This window comes from Oxyura jamaicensis, chromosome 10, assembly GCF_011077185.1.
Source record: "Oxyura jamaicensis isolate SHBP4307 breed ruddy duck chromosome 10, BPBGC_Ojam_1.0, whole genome shotgun sequence".
Classification (NCBI taxonomy): domain Eukaryota; kingdom Metazoa; phylum Chordata; class Aves; order Anseriformes; family Anatidae; genus Oxyura; species Oxyura jamaicensis.
Window position 1 is genome coordinate 10,307,708 of NC_048902.1, and position 17,095 is coordinate 10,324,802.

General features: G+C 39.1%; 1 protein-coding gene across 4 annotated transcripts in view; it reads left to right on the top strand.

The window, feature by feature from the left end:
- The window catches only part of MYO9A (myosin IXA), a 194,739-nt gene that overhangs the window by 73,183 nt on the left and 104,461 nt on the right, over positions 1–17,095 (top strand). For all 4 annotated transcript variants that reach the window (XM_035335640.1, XM_035335643.1, XM_035335641.1 and 1 more), the window contains exons 4-8: positions 2,047–2,109; positions 4,554–4,653; positions 7,380–7,436; positions 11,524–11,621; positions 14,313–14,439. In XM_035335640.1, coding sequence (XP_035191531.1) covers positions 2,047–2,109; positions 4,554–4,653; positions 7,380–7,436; positions 11,524–11,621; positions 14,313–14,439 — 445 coding nt within the window. The remainder of the gene's footprint in view (positions 1–2,046; positions 2,110–4,553; positions 4,654–7,379; positions 7,437–11,523; positions 11,622–14,312; positions 14,440–17,095) is intronic.

The following is a 17,095-nucleotide window of genomic DNA, read 5'->3' on the forward strand; positions in this document are numbered from 1 at the left end:
CCATAAGGCTTTATGAATTTATTATGTCCTGTTCAGTGATAAGTGAACTGGGAGGAAGGTCGTTGCAACGTGTTCTGTCCTCCTAAGATGATCAAAAGCCTCAACATCTTACATACTCCTTAAAATTGCAGAAGAGCCAGATGGGAGACATTTTAATTAAATTTGTGCAGCAGCATGGGGCTGTATCACAAATAGCAAGAGGCAGCACTTTCAAATACAGTATTTTGCATGGTGGTTTTGTATGTGAAATTCATTCTCAAGTTTCGGTTGATATTACCTGGTATACCAGGTACAGGTTCTGTAGCGTGGTTAAAGGAATATTTTGCATGAAATCACACTCTCAAAAACTCTTTACTGTTAAAACTGTGAGTAATTATAAGGTAGTTTCTATATCATTGACAACAGTAAATAGAAAACATTTTGAGGGGTTTGCTGTTTTATACATTGGTTCTTTTTCCTTTTCACTATCCTATTGAAATAAGGGGACATAGTTTTTTCCTTGGATGTGTATTCTTTATGGCCTTCCGACTGAGCAAAGAATATCTTACTAGAACAGCATTTGTGTGCGTCTACACCCCATCCCACGTCAAAAAAAAAAAAAAAAAAATTGGCCCTGCTTTAAATACTGGGTTGGACTGGATGACCTCCAGAGGACCCTTCCAACCTAAATTATTGTATAAGACTTTTTTTTGGGGTCTATAATAAGAGCAGAAATCACAGGGGAAGGGATTAAACGTCAGGAGCAGTGGACTCGATCCAATTCATCCTACAGTAGACATTCTGATACCTTCCTGGGTTACCCCATCTACTTCCTGAGTCTACAGGGAACATCATGTCCTGGCTTGAAAACTTGGTAAAACACAAGTCTGTGCTTAAGGTTAAAAGGGGGATGCAAAGGAAACCTCTTGGCAAGGGATATCCATAGCTGTTGTCAGTTTCCTCACAGGGAATAAACAAGAAAAAAACCTGTGGTGCACAGCATGCACAGGAAAATGGTGCTGTGCTGTAGCCTGTCTGCCTGTCCTTACTCCTCCTGCACAGCAAGAGCCTCCCGAGGGTGTGCCTCTTCCAGTGGCCTCTCCTCAGTGCTGCTTGCCCTAGGAGTCATCGAACGCCTTCAGGCACGACCACGTGGCTGATTTTTCTGTGAAGGCAGAGGAGAGGGACTGAGTCCCCAGTAACATCCTCCGCATTGGAGGTGGAGATGTGAGCACTGCATTGTCCCACCACATCCAAACTTCCTTGGGTTCTGGGCTTGCACCTCGCTGCCCATGTCGCTGCCACCCCACTGCGAGACGGAGGCTGGAAAAGCCCAGCCTCTGCTTTTGTGTTTCATGTTACATCATCGCCGTTGGCAATTATAGCTCCAGTTTCTAATTCCCTATCGTTACTGGTTGGTAATGCACAGAAAACAAACAAACAGAAAACACGCCAAAGCTTGTTTCAGCTAGCAAAGCTTTGTATTAATATGTAGGTGAAATAAGTTCATTATGAGGCTGTTAGGATAAACGTAAGCACCAGTAAGGAGCTTCTGCATTTGTTTGTTTTCTGACTGTAGCCACAAGTTAATAACCCAGGTTTTTGTTGAGAAGTGGCTGTTGTGGGAGAGGGGGTGGTAATTTGGGTAATGAATCTGCAGCTAAATCTTATCTTGCAAACTTCTGCATCCAGATGTATTTCTTGTTGAAGTAGGGTTTGTGCATGAATTTCAGTCTGCAAATGATTTTATTTTGCTGGCTTTGGATTAAATAGGTATCAGAGATTCTTAGTTTCTGTCAGAATTTCCCTCTGCACTCCCTGCCCATAGGCTAACTCATCTGAGATCATGTTTTTCATATCCAAGTTAGTTTTGGCTATGTGTCAAACCAAAAAACCTCAAAAGCCAAACATAATATTGGGCTTGTTCTGCCTAGGAAGAAATTTATATAACTAAGTGAAACAAGGCTGAAACTTTTTTGTGTACTAAAACTGAAAAGTCCCAGTAAAGCTGTGTTCATTTAAGTTGAATATTGGGTCAATGAATAACGCTTTTATTTCTCCTTCCAGTGCTTATGTTGAAAAGTATCTGCTGGAGAAGTCCAGACTCGTGTACCAGGAGCACAACGAACGGTAGGTGCCTGTGTTTTGTTTCCATGGTTGGCTTTGACTCCTGAATGTGTTGTTAGCGTGGCGCAGACGGCTTAAATCCCTGTTTGAACTGGCACTGGGAATCGGGATTTTCGCACTTCTAACCATGTGCTTCATAGATGAAGTTCGTGACTACATTTTGTACCATCTTGGCTTGAGGAGACGAGCCCAAACTCCAACAGCTCTGCTAGTGTGGGTTTGGAGTGGGTGACACTAAGTTGTATCATCACATGGGCTGGCCCCCTGAAAATGTCTTTTATCAAAAAAAAAACCATCAGTGGTCACGCACACTGTAACGACTCAGTGAAGCAGCAAATACCTGTGCATGGAGGGAAAGACGTTGCCAAAAACTTGCTGAGATAACCGAACAGGATTTGCATCTTTCAAACGGTGGCGGCTGCAGGCACTGGGTCTGCTGTTGTAGACTGGCAAAACAGCAGCCAAGGGGGAACAGTGTTTTGCTCTCTGCAGCCAGAGCTGTTGGAAACTTGCCTCTCCCGTTTCCGAAGGGAGCATTCAGTGGGATGGGGCAGCAAAGAGCTCAGGGTGCATTGTGCCAGCCAGCAAGCCTGCGGGCACCCAGCTGCTCGGCTGGAAAGCTCCAGCCCTGCGGCATGTTTCCTGGTTGCATGGGGTTAAAGGGTAAAAGCAGTCCTTGTAACAGGTCTTGCATTAAATCTTCATCAAACCCTCCTTGTTTGATCATCTTCAAGGCCTAAGACTTTGTGCTCCTTGAAGCCACAGGCAGACGGAGGAGGCTGCACCCAGAACCATTGGTAGTGCTCTGGGTGATGGGGAAGGTATATCTGAAACTGAAAAATAAATCCTATTCATTGCAATTTTTGTTATGTTTACTCCTGCTGCTTTTTATTATTATTATTATATTTATATGCATGTGTTTATTCATAATTTTGGACTCGGCACCAAAGTCTGTCTAGTTTCAGGCTTTGTTTCCTAAGATGCTGTCTGGCCATAGAAGCCTGTTTTTGCTGTCTCCTTGCCTGTTTAGGGAGGAATGTACTATCCAGGGGAAAGAGACTTTGTTATTTTATTAACAGTCCTTGACTTATATTTTCCATTGTCTGTATGATTAATGTAATATGGATTATCACATACCATTTGTTTTCTTGCACAACTTGTAAACTACTTAATACCTAATTTGGGGACAAGATGACATTTTAATTCTATTTTATAGCTCTTAACAGATTGAAAACATCAGAAAGGCCTCTAGAAAAAGCTAAGATTATATAGACAACAAATTTAAGCAAATTATTCTTTCCTAATTGCAACATATTAATTGCTATGTCCTCTTCAGTAACTGTTTATTCTGATTGTAACAAATTTGCTGCTTCTAACTCTTCATCATCTGTTGTCTTTCAACTACTGGCACTTCTGTCTGTGCTTCCCTTTTGGGTTAGATGTGCGGGAAGTTTTCTCTAATGCTGATGGATTGATCCCAAAGTTAGATGGCACAAACAGCCTCAGACTTGATAAATGCGCTGTTGGGTGCTGTAATTATTAACTTGATTTCTCTTGGAAAATGTCTGGCATAAACCAGAGTCGTGGTTTTACGTTCTGCTATGCTGTTAGCATTAATCCATGTCATAGTTGTTTTGAAGCAAAACAGATGAGTGTCACTTGTTTTTTTAGTAATATTCAAGTATTCCAAGTATTTGAGTAACCATAAAAATTGAAGATTTTTCCATTCTGTCATACAGAACTGCAACTGCAAAAGTATTACTTTGTTGTGGCAATGAAGTATTAAAAAGTAATAATTTCTGCATTGCAAAAGTGTTTTGATTTCAATAAATATGTAGGCCTTGCACATGTTTCTAGAGAAAAACACAACGATGTCAGCTAGGAATTCTTGAAGTATATTCTTGGAGAGTGGGCGTCCTTGGATGGAGAGGCGGATCTAATTCTCCATTAATTGGTTTAATTTTTTGCATCAGTGTACAGTGGTCTCAGGCCATTCCTAAACCACCATCAGGGTTGAGCGTTCCAGTCATTGCAGAAGGCTTTATTGTATATTGATATGTTGGATATACGAAAAGTTTTATAAATCATCTTTGGAGCTTTCATCTGTTTCTGCATCAAAGCGAGATTAGACCAATACTAGACGGAGACTGGGCTCATGTCTTATCTGGAGGGCTTTGGTGACATGAGACTCAGCAGCTGTTATCCTCTCCAAATTTGTGAGTTTTTTAGTTTCTTATTTTGCTGTTCTATTCCCTAAAATTCTAACTTCATTCAAAATTGCCCTACTAGCTAAAAACCATGGGACTTCTCCCTACCTGTGGGTTAAAACTGTATGCACAGGTCTAAGTTCAGAAGCTGGAAAATGAAGTTACGAGGTTTGTGTGTATTTCTCTACTCAATGCTGCTGGTTGTTTTCAAGTTTAACATCTTATTTTCTTTGTCACCAGGAACTACCATGTATTTTATTACCTCCTGGCAGGAGCAAGCGAGGAGGAGAGATCAGCATTTCATCTTAAGCAGCCTGAGGAATATCATTACCTCAACCAGGTGGGAATACTCTACTGGTAGTGCTGGCAGTACACAGTCTTGCCTTCTCCACTACTGAAGCTTAATGCTAATGAAGAAAATGTGTGCAGTAATGAAAATGTCTCAGTGCTCTATAGGCAGTGGTCCGACATTAGAAATTAATCTGCGTTGGCAATCTGAACAACTGATAGTATGGAAAAAACAGTGTTTTCCATTTTCTGTCCCCTAACTGGGATATGTTAAATAGATGACTATAAACACAATGCATATAAGAGAGAAACAGTAATAACCTATCTGTTCTCTGAATGAATGTTTAGTCATTAACATCTGTCTGCTGAGCAGAAGAAAAGAGAAAAATGTGTGATGCTAGTAGACCATTAAGAAGTAGTATCTTGAATGAGATAGTCCTAATTTTGGCTGGCTGTTTGCATGAGTCTTTGAATTTAACGGTACAAGAAGTTTAATATAAAAACATAAAAACTATTGAAAACATCAGAATTAAAAATGTATGAGGTATTACCAATGGCCAATTAACTTCAAACTTTAGAAAATCTAATTTACGTCAGGTGTTTAATATGCATTGATTCTAGTAAAGAGGGAATTTACGGCTTTTTGTTCAAAAACACTTGTCCAGTAGGATGACATGGAACAGCACTTAGGTTACACGTTGATTTTAACTGTAATCGCTGTTTTCTTGGACTTGAGACATGATTAGCAATAGAGACTGATCTAGCCCACAAGTTGGAGAGCAATTTACGTGCAGCGTGCAATGCAAATAACTTTTAGTCTTTCTAGAAATACAATTTAGCTCTATAATATATCTCAATTACCCAGAGCTTTTTAAAGATTTTTAAAGTGGACTATCAAAGCCAGAAAATAAATTGTGATATTAATGACTACCGCCCATTCTTAGCAGGATCAGGAAATTTGCTCAAATGAAGAACATACTAAGAGTTTAAGGCTTTTGCTCTCTCTGTTTGTGCCTCCTGTGCTCGGAAGCAGTGCAGAGGTTGGAGAACATGGCGTATTCTTTGTGACCATCTGCGCTGCAGTTTTGCAGCTCAAAAGTGCCAAGATAATTTGGATGGAATGTTTTGTCAGATTCACAGATTTTGTTGGGCAATCCGGTAGTTCTACATTAGCCTAAAATATTGCTTTTAATTATAGTCCTTCCCTCTATTTAGTAGCATTTTAATGTTTAAGGTCATTAATATTTAAAGCATAATAATGAATTTCATGGTGTGTAGTGTGTAGATCTGATAGGAGCGTGATATTTTAGGTTGAAGTGTTTATTTTAATCAAAATTATGCTGCTGTGGGCGAGAAGGCTGCAGGAGGATGCTGAGGTACATCCAGCGGATGATGGAAGCAGACTCTGGACTTACCTGAACACAGTTTATGGAGAGTAGTAACATTTGGGGGTTTGGGGTATTTTGATTATAATCATTTTACTGCATTTAGTGTTCATGTTAGGGAGACCAGGTAACACTGACAACTATGAGAAAATGGCTCCTAAAGATGAATTCAGTGTGTTGTTTAATATTTAGGATTCCCAACAATGCAGTAACTGCCTTCCCGTGTCCTGTAGGAAAAGGGAAAAAAAGGAAAATGAGGAGGAAGGAAAAAGTAGTAATGGAGGAACGGGGAGAGAAGCTCTGCAGACCTAAAAAGGAAAAGTAATAAAGTGACCCTTGAGCATTCTCATTAAGTTCTTGTATGTGTCCTATAGAAATCCCTGCCTTTTAGAGAGGGAAAAGAACAAGCCCAGAAGTGAGCATAAGTATGTAACTAAAATTAAATATTAAAATTTAAAAGCTATAAAATACTGAACCAGGCCCCTTAAGTCAACGGCTGACTCAATCCTCAAGTCAAGCATTATTTTCTTTTCCCAGGTTCTTCAACTCACATTGTTATGCAAAATAAAAATGCATTTTGCATTTCATATGAAAATAATCTATTCAAGTACTTCAACGAAATAACGGAGCATTTTGTTGATCTGTAAATGTAGGAAGCACGTTGGACAAAAAATATTTTCACTTTTGTTTTTTTAAAAGCAAATTTACTGAAAATATCCCGATTTTGGATGACATCTCAGTCTCATACCAATGATAAGAGCCCTACCCTGCAATTTGCAAAATACTTTGTGTTCTACATCCATATTTATCCATTCTGAAATTAGTAATTTGCAGGATTAGATCCTTATTTGATTGCATCAGGAGCTGCGGTGCTGTGTCTCTCCTTCCTCTCAGGAGCACCAGGTCCTGAGCCTGTGCAAGTCCTGTGCTCCTGCGATGCCTTTCAGGTCCGTCACTCTCTGATAGGAAAAAGTTAGAAACTCAGAAAAAGATAGTGCTTTCAACCAAGAACTCAGTTTTGCAGCACATATATGGGTCTAGATAGAGGCTGAGAGTGGAAACAAAAATCAACTCTGCTTGAATACCTCTTTGCTCTCAGCAAAGCAAAGATTTTTCCAACCATGGCAGTTGGATTCTCTTAAAAATTCATTAAGCTGATAGCCTGAGAAATCCCCACTACCCTGAAAGCACAGGAAGCAGAAATCAGAGCATCACAGGCCTTGAAAGAACTATAAATCTTACTTCATGCTGAAAAAGAAGATCAGGAATGACTGCGCAGAACAATAACAATTATTTTACTTGGGAGGTTGCCATTGCTGCCCTGCCTGAAGAGCCGGTGGTGGGAGTTGTGTTTGGTCCGAATGCTACTTAACTCGGTCTGCCTTGCTTTCAGATGACAAAGAAACCCCTCAGACAGAGCTGGGATGAGTATTGCTATGACTCTGAGCCGGTCAGTACAAGTACACGCGTCTTCTGTGTTGCTGGTGCAGGGCTGCTCCTTTTGTTCACTTGAATTTGGGAGGTGCACCAAGCCACAGGCAGAAATGAAATGAAATTTAACCTGTTAATGACTCTCTCCCCTGCCCTGCAGTGGTGTTGCTTGTGTGTTAGCTGGTGACAACATGGATGCTCTTTCTGTTGCCCTTTTTTGCTTACTTCCATCTGGAAAGCTTCTTCAGATATTGGTTTGGATTTGGTCACCTAGTTTTCACAGACGTTCCTTCCTGATATATAATACACATTGTTTTGTGTAAATTGGTCATCACATAGTAATTTGTGATGTGGAAGCATTGTGAGAAGTGTAATTGCTTCCTGATACAACTGCAAATCAACCCCTGGAAGTGCTAAGAGATGGCTTGTTTAGCGTCAGCTCATGGTGATTGTCGCAGCTTATCTGCCGTCCAACTTCCAGTAAAAGGACAACAAAACCAAAAGCACCCCTCAGCCATCTGTGGGACAATCAGATCCTGCTATTACTGAGAATGCAAACAATTCCTTCTCCTAAAATAGTTCTACTGTCCTTTCCATATGGATCTACCCAGAAAAGGGAACATGATGCTTCTTACCTTCCCCAGCTCCTCTTTTGCATCTAAGGCAGAGGCGGTGGCTTCAGTCAGTGGTGTGCTTTGGATTTGTCTGGCCTGCAGCTGTGTCCCTGTGATGGTCTGTGTCAGTTGTGTCTTGCACCAGAAAGCATGTTTTCAACCAGCTGCATGTTGTCCTTGCTAATTTTGCTGTTCACTTAAAAGTTGCCAAACGCAGTGAATGTATCTGGAAGAAGAGGTGATCTGGGGAGGAGCTGTGGTTCTCTGAGGCTAAAGCAGCACGCTACCAGCAAGCCTTCAGATGCAAACCCTCGTTAGGAGAGGAGGAAGGGAAGGGAGTCTAGCCTCTGGAGGTTTAAAAATGTCAAATATTGTATTAGCATTGTTATGAGGCCCTATGAGACCAGGGAGCAAAGAGTGGATGCTTCTCTGTATGCCTCAAGATGCCGTAATGAGTTGCAAAGACTTTAATTGCTTTAGGAGTGTGTTAGGACAATCGACTGGAGGAATGCCAAGAAAACCAAGCCACAGGTTTGTTGCCTTATTTTGAATAGGAAAACTGTGTGCCCTTACAATTTGGCTGTTGATCTGGTATTTTATTTGCTCAGGGTTGTTTTCCATGATGTTCCTGGTAGATCACGTCTTGGCTTCAGTGAGGATTTGCTCTTAAACATTCTCTGGCCTTTTTCCTCCAAGGGACTAGTGGCAAAAGGAATGGGCTCTACCTGCTGCAGACTTTCAGCTTATAAAGAAACCCTTCTGTATCTTGTTTAAGGGTTTCCTGGAAATCCAGGGATTGCTTCAGTTTGACAGTAAGCAGGGAACTCACTGTTGTTTCGAAGTGTTGAACACTCTTTGAAACTAATTAGCCCCACAGAATATTAATAAACTGTTTTGTTATGTGGGCATAGATTTTATAACGCTTGTCTGCCCTAATATCAGTGAAACTCATATATATGTATGTGTATTTATACACACACACACAATATATGTATATGTATATTTATATGTATGTATATATGTAAATGTAATCATCCATTAGGAAACTGTACCTAGCACAGACCTGGAATACTACCGAGTGCATCTGCTTTTAAGTAGATAACTTCCAAAAAGCTTTTCCGTATGGATTAATGAGTTTGGGAATTGTTATGTAAATTGTTCATTAAATTGCCTTTGGCATAGATTGTACTACTTTTGAGTCAGCCATGGTATTTCAGTGTTGTCTTGTGACTCAATTTTGGATGAACGATGCCACAAAATGAAATTGTTTCTGGGAATGTGGATGGCCAGTAGAAGTGGCACTTGTTATCCATTTAAAAAGATTTTTAAAAAGACCTTATTTGTAGAATGTGAGGCATTTTTTGTTCTGCAGACTCCAGGTCCTGCCTTAGTGGGGGTGAAAACTCCTCCAAGTTTTCTGCAGCATATTTGTAGTGACCAAGGATGCCAGTCAGCCCAGGTTTGTTAGGAGGGAAAAAAATTTATCCTGATATTTTATGATTTATACAACCCCATTGCTGATCCCTAGTGATACATAGTGTAGTTGTCTGTGCTGCACTCCTTTCAATAAATCATGAAAATAGCCTATACGTCTGTTACAAAGGGCAAATTTCAATAGCCTGTAACAAAAGGTGAAAGGTTCACTCATTAATGAGTGTTTCTTAAGAACAGGCAGACATGGTATTTTCTAGTTCAGTTAAAAACTTTGTTCATTGATTGTTGGTATGGTTTTAAAAATTACACAAAATGGATCTACTGTTCATCAACATCTCTAAATTGGTAGTGCAGTAGTGACTTGTTGCCCCTGGGGATCAATGACAGATTTTATTTTTGGTTATCTGGGTTTACGGCAGTGCTCTGAGCTTGAGTGTTTAGTTGAGGGGACAGGACTACTGTTTGAGGAATTACCTATGTTGGCGTAAATATCTTAGCTACCAGTTATAGGGAGAAATTCTTAGTTATCACTGTACCAATGCTACCTAGTGGAATGAAGAACATGCCACTGATACCCCTACTTTGCATCTACTGTGAGATGCAAAGCTGATATAATAAAATAATTTTATATATTGTATACTTATGATTTACGTATTTTAAGACTACTTGGTGTCTCTTTAATGGTGTTCACTGTTGTATTCATGTAGCTTTGTTCAGTGCAGATTTTCAGATCTGTTTGTGCAGAAGTCTGTGCACACTTGCTCATGGTGTAAGGATGATTCACAGACAAATGACCAAAAGAAGCTGTGGATGCAGCTGCTTTAATTCATTTCACTGCAGCAGCTGCTACACTTTTTAAATTATACACCTGGATTAACTTGTAGAAAGTCCCTATTTAAGTGTTACTAAATATTTTGATGTTTAAGGTAACACTATATTGTGTGATACATAATAACCTAATTGGAGATTGGGAATTTCTGTAGCTAGCAATGGAAAAAAATATTAAATTTGGGCTATGAAGAGAGAGAATAATAAATAATCCTGGGGGACCAAAGGTGAGTCAAACCCTGCAAAAGGTTCTTGGCATTGTTACTTCATTTACTAAGTTAAGGAGAGTAAGTTTCACTATGTTCTGTAAATATAGGTGTAGGTCAATGTTATTTGGACTCAGAAAGTCATCTTATTTCTTTGAAAGCATCAGTGATTGCCATCAGTTTGGGAAGAATCTGGATAACTAGAGCATTCAGCCCTGGCACATTAGCCTCTGGGAGATATAAAAAGTGGTGGACTTCAAATTCCCTAAGAAAATGCACTATTATTTAGAATACTGAATAAAATGTTTGAAACTTTTCCTTCCTTATGCAGCATTTCATTCACTGATTAGTTTACATGGAATTACATGCATTTTATTTTGAAGCAGTTTAAAACAGAACTCTTCCCATTTACTTACAGGAACTCTTAATGGACCAGGACTTAATGTGGAATAAACTGCCTGTAAATGTTAACAATGCACAGCATATTGTTGTTAATTCACAGCCTTTCTATATGTTTTTTGTCCAAAACTCTTGCCAAGTAGTGCTACTTTAAATATGACAACTCTGATTTGCTTATACAGAGACTACTGAAAAACTGATTCTCCTAGACAGCTTGATTATTGTTATTTATTATTTGATTTTAAATTGTGTACGTGCTTTCCACTATTTAAGAAGAAAAATTCTGCCTTTCCACTGGAGCTAATCCTGGATTTTTATTGCATCTCATATGTGCTTCTTGCTTTGTCTGCTCTGGTGCTGTGCATTCATGCTCTCTCTCGGGAACAGGATTCAGAGCAGTGTCCAAGGGGGTGGGTGTCGGGTAATTAGCCACCATTAGTCTGCATCGTGTTAATGGGGCCTCCTGTATATCTCATTTTCCCGGTGCCAGATTGGAAATGTCCTAGTTGCTGATAAAAGGCTTGGAAATCACAGGATGATATTTATGAAGTGCTGACTTGGCCATATGGACCTGTTCTGACCTCAATTTGTGTCAGTGCTTAATCTTTCTCTTTGACCCCAACAGGACTGCTTTTCTGTTGAAGGGGAGGACTTGAAGCATGACTTTGAACGTCTACAACTCGCCATGGAGATGGTGGGGTTTCTTCCCAAGACTCGCAGACAGTGAGTTTCTTTTCCATATTAACATATATTAACATATTAGATTATATTGATTAATAGAAATAATATGATAATATAAAATAGGTATATAATACTACTGTAAATACAATCTCCCTAATTAGTGAGGAAGAAAATCACATAATTTTTGCTAACATAACTGCTTTGCTCTGCATAACATTACAGGCTGGTGAGAAAGAAGAATGGTGCTTGACCATTTGTACAATTAAGAAGTAAAATATAAAGGCATAAACAAACTATGCCCATTATTAGTGTAGTTAATGACTCTTTATGTAAATTGAGTGTTGGCAGGAAGTTGGTACCTGGAAATATTTTTTTTACTGTTCATGAATAGTCATATTTTACTCTGCATGTCATGAATCCAGATCCCGTTTTAATTAGAAAACCGGATTATTAGTCATCATGTTTAATCCCTTTCCATGCAATTGCTGGTTTTGAGGGCTCATTTCCAATTGGCCTTCATTCACCAACACAGTGAAGGTGCCAGTTGAAAACCTGGATTTTTGTAGTTGGCTTGCAATACTGTCTTCCACCGAGTGCAAGGAATTACATGCTTAACATGAAGATTGTCCTTCACTGAAACCACAAAGTAATTCCTGTTGTGTTAATCGTTGACTGACTTCATTGTTCCAAAGTCTCAAGTAGGCTTGAATGAATTTGACAAGTAAGTTACTAAGGTTAGGAACAGGCTTAGAAAAATAGGTATTGAAAAATGATCTTACAGTGAGTTTGTTGTGTTTTTTTTATTATTATTTTTATTTTTTTATTTTTTTATTATTACTATTTTTATTTTTATTTTTTTGACATCAAAAGTATTGCTGAAAGGCAAATCAGTAGCTGGAACGCAGTGAGAAAGCTTGTGCTTTTTTAGGTAAAAATGTTCAAATGGTAATTTAATGAACCTTGTTCCTTTATCGGAAATCCTGGAGGTTTATGTGGGAACAAGGAATTACTGCTTTGTACTAATGGCACTTGAAACCCTTGGGTAGATGACATTTAAGATGCTAACATCTAACATTATTTTGCAATTGGGTGGATTACATCCCTCCTTTTTTAAGCATTGTTTTTATTTCCTTTTAACGTGTGTCCGAGCCAGCAGCTAGAAGCCTTGAAGTGTGATACATTGTCCTGCATTTTGTTCCAATAAGAACTTGTTTTACCTACCCAAAAATCATTTTTGTAAGCTCATGCTTTATCCCCAAGCATAACAAATTAATTTTGAAATCAATACTGCTTTTTCTCTATACATTCCACACAAATAGATAAGCCAAGTATACATGCTTTTACTATCAATAGGGTATATGTCAGTATAGATCCTTATTGTTCACGTGTGTCTGCTTTGCACCAAGCACGCGCTCACGTTCTCCTGCAAGCATTATGCATCTTTGCTCCACGAGCAAATGCTGCTGCATCCCACTCGAGACAAAGCTGCTTTGCAGATACTGCGGCAGCAAGGAGCTAGCAGCGCAGAACCAAATTGCTTCCTGTATTCTGCCCCGGGTGACTTGTTACGCAGCAAGAATCAGGTTTCAGTGACAAGGGTTTTCTAAAGCCTGCTTACAGCGCAGGGTTGCAGTACCGCAAGGTACTTTAATTGGCAGAGTAAAGCAATCGGTAAGTGTCTGGACTGAATGGAGTAGGATGTCATGTTGATTTACTGTGCAATAACTTTACTCAGCGGACAAGTTCTTGTATTTCTGCTAGTGCGTGTTGTCAAATGCATGTCTGCCTCTCTTAAAAAAATGTAGCAGATTCTTCACTGTATGAGCAAATCTGTTCTACTTGGCATTGTGCAACTTCAACAAGAAAAAGTAACCACCTCCAGCTGAGCAAAAAAGGGAAGGGCATTTTAAGTGCTGTTATTACTTTCTGAAGTGATTGTTTATAGAAAAGCATGGGCTTTCACCTTTGTGGAAACAGCTACAGAAGAAAATTGTTTATAAAGGCATTCAAGTAATTCATGATGAGGAATCAGTATCCCCATTTTAGAGATAATGAAGGACAGGCTTGCAGTGGTGAAGTTGTGTTGTCCAGACAGACTGGTGACATGGCTACGAATCAAATTCAATTTTAATCATTTTTAGATCCCCAGAGTGTGTAGAATGAGGGACAAATGGAGTATATAGCTGAAGTCAGCCATCATTCATCCCTGGTGATTTCATTTTGTAGTTCATATGGGGTGCCATTTTGTAACCATGGGTTTAATGTGTTGAACTTCAGGCTGAGAATTAGGTGACCTGAATGATTTTGCAGAATACTTCTCAAGAAGGCTGTACTGATGCAAGTTTAGGACTTGACTAAATGGAAAAAAAAATACAAAGTGGATGCTTATTTTGACTATCATTTTTAAGAAACACTTGGAAATTTGGGACAGAAACTGCTTCAGACTAAAAATTAGAGGATGAGTCAAATATGAAGATGGCACTTGGATGTCTGGGAATTGAAGGGATTGTGGGAAGGGCAGGATATTTTGTACAAGACGTAGACTGAGAAGTGCTGCATTCTTTTAAACAGAATTTGGAGCTTTTCAGCTTTCATGGTGATGGGATCCTGATAAATATTTGAAAAAGTTTTGCAACCAAGTTTGGCATTGAACATGTGGTTTGCTTTTTCATTAGCTTTAAGAAAAAAAAGAAAGAAAAAAAAGTGAAAATGAGATCTCTCTATTTTCTTTAGAATTTTTTCTCTCTTGTCTGCAATACTACATCTGGGAAACATCCGTTATAAAAAGAAGACCTATCGGGATGATTCCATCGATATTTGTAACCCTGAAATATTGCCTATCGTGTCAGAACTGCTGGAGGTAAGTCTTTGCTTTCTGTCCTGTAACTTTCACACTTAATGAACTACCTTTATTTTTATAATAGAACTTGTTTCCAGTTACAATGAATGGTAAGTTTTCTTATCTTAATATAGCCTGTTCGTGTTTGCCAGTGAGACATTACAAGGATTTTCTTATGAGGCTTTTCATGTGAAGTTTTTTTCTTCCTAATCTTCAGCTTCAATACACTTGTTTAATTGACTGAAATTAGTGTTATCTTGATTAAAATTTGAAAGATTGCAAGCCAGTTCTAGGTGGAAAGAAAATCTGCTATTCGACATGCTATTATTTTCTTTAATTGCCAGCCATCAGCTCCCTCACCAGAATTCCCCAATGCTCCTGAAATCTGTTCCAGTATTTGTGTTAGAAACAATTCAAGAAACTGGAGCAATTTTAAGACCCGCTCTTCTGTTTCAGGTAGTGGCAGTAGGAGATTCTGAGTGAACTCGACACATTTTACAGTCTCTTGATAATCTGCCAGCATCCACAAAGGTTGTGGTAGACTTGCTGGAGGGTGCATCTCAGTCTGCTTCCTGTAGTACCCATTTATGGACTTACTATTCATGTATTTATAAAATTCTGTCTTGAGCCTGTTGATGCTATCTACTGTTTTACTGTGTAAGAGCCTTTACAAAGAGGATTTTGTTTTCTGCGGATGACTGCTGTGCCAGTGTTATTTGGGACAGGTTTCAGTGTCTCAGCCTTGATGGCCCTGGGCCATATCCATCTATGCAGGTGAGTGCAGAAGTTCTTAACCAGACTGCCATATTAGCTTGTGCAGGTTATGAAATTGTGGCATTGTTTGCTCAGGAGATTCTACTGCAGTGAGCCAAGTTGTCCTGTGCTTGATTTCTTTATTCAAGAGCAATGGGCTAAACCTCTTCATGTGGAGACAGATGGCCAGAAGCAATCCTTGCCATCTAAGCCTCTTGCAGCTCCAAGTGATCCAGAAATGTTATCCTTGTAGTTGGTTAAAACAACTGCTCCTTTGTTATTGTCCTTGTCACATCTCACCTGACCAATTCCCATCGTATCCAAACCTTGCTGAAACAGAGGAAAGCACTCTAACTCCAGCTGTCTTAGATTTCCTTGGTCCCTCTCAAAACTTGCTGGATGGTGTGGAAGGTTAACTTCTGCTAATTTTATGTTCCTGTCAGAAGATAACTTGTTGTCCTTTTGTGCACATGTGAGGCTCTCTCATTCCTTCCCTCAAACAGCTGTTGTGCTATCTTACTCCTTGAACTCTTGGGAGTTGGCTCTCAAATTTTCAAAGCACTTCATTAATGCTCTGAATTTAGGGAGGGGAAGGCTTCTGTAAAATATGGGTATAAGCAGCTGGATGCTCTTTGCATTTTGGACTTCAGACTGCAGAAATAAACAGAAGGAAAATATGAGTTTGGACTAGAATGTTGTTGATCTGACCCTGTTAAAAATGGCCATATCAAGTCGTAGCAAGAGTGCCAAGTCATTTAAGAAGTAATCGTTTTTTTAAAAAGCTTTGAATAAGAGAGTGACTTAGAGATCTGAAGAAGTTCCAGGCTTTGGGTCTTTGCCCTGGCTTTCTTCTGCAAACAAATTCTTTTGCAACATCTGTGTACTGTAAGGTATCAGGGTATTTTTTGCATATGTGCATTTGAAATTATGCATCAGTTGAGGCATACAGATCCAACGGTGGCTTAGTGCCATGCTCTGGTACAGCACAGGTATGAACACCAACCTCACTTGAAGATAGTGTCAACAATGTGTAGAAAATATACATACGTACATATATATATATATATAAACATTACTATTTCAAAAAAGCACTAGAATCTGGTGTAGCTGAGCAAAATGATCTCTTTCTGTTGCTCTTGGTAAGTCTTTTGCAAGCAGACTGATCCTATACAGAATGAAAAGCTTGTTAATTAGATAACAGCAGTGCAGATCTCAGGTATGGTTTGTGAAAGGTTCTGCTGTGTTTGGGTAAGCGGTGTTGCTTGTTCTGTAAGTTGCATTTATTTGGATGGAAGTGAAGATGTTGCCTGCAGGTGTAAAATTTCTGATAGACCCACTCCCCTATCAGCCAAAGTAAAGGCAGCAAATGCCTTTTAAGAAGAAGCTGATTTGTTTCTGAAATGCTCAGCATTTGCAGACTTGAATAAATCTTTTGTAATGTTTATTCAGTTTTGACCAAAGGGAGGACTAAAGGGTTCAAACAGATGAAGCAATATTACATTGCACTTAGCTACTTAAAACTGTCCAAATTAAGTGTGGTGAAATCTTAGCCAGAGACCAAAAGCATTGGTTGAAACAATTTGACACTTTGTATTTTTGTCTCATTTGGGTAATTAGTTTTATTTATTTCGTGGTCACTGAAAAGTATACAGTTCTGCTTTTCATGCCATTGTTACTAAAAGTATGAATTGGCTTTAAAAAGTTACTAATTCCTTCCCTAACTCTTGCCATTACTTACCAAGACTGAAAAATCGTCTCAGAAGAAAATTAATATTAGCTGACAAATACTTCAATTTCCTTTCATACAGCCACTGGGTGCTTGACAGGACAGGCTAGGGTGTAGCAAAATGATGCAAGGAACCATCTATTCTGTGAACTGATACAGAGAAAAATCCTGGGGGTGTTTTTGTTTGTTTGTTTGTTT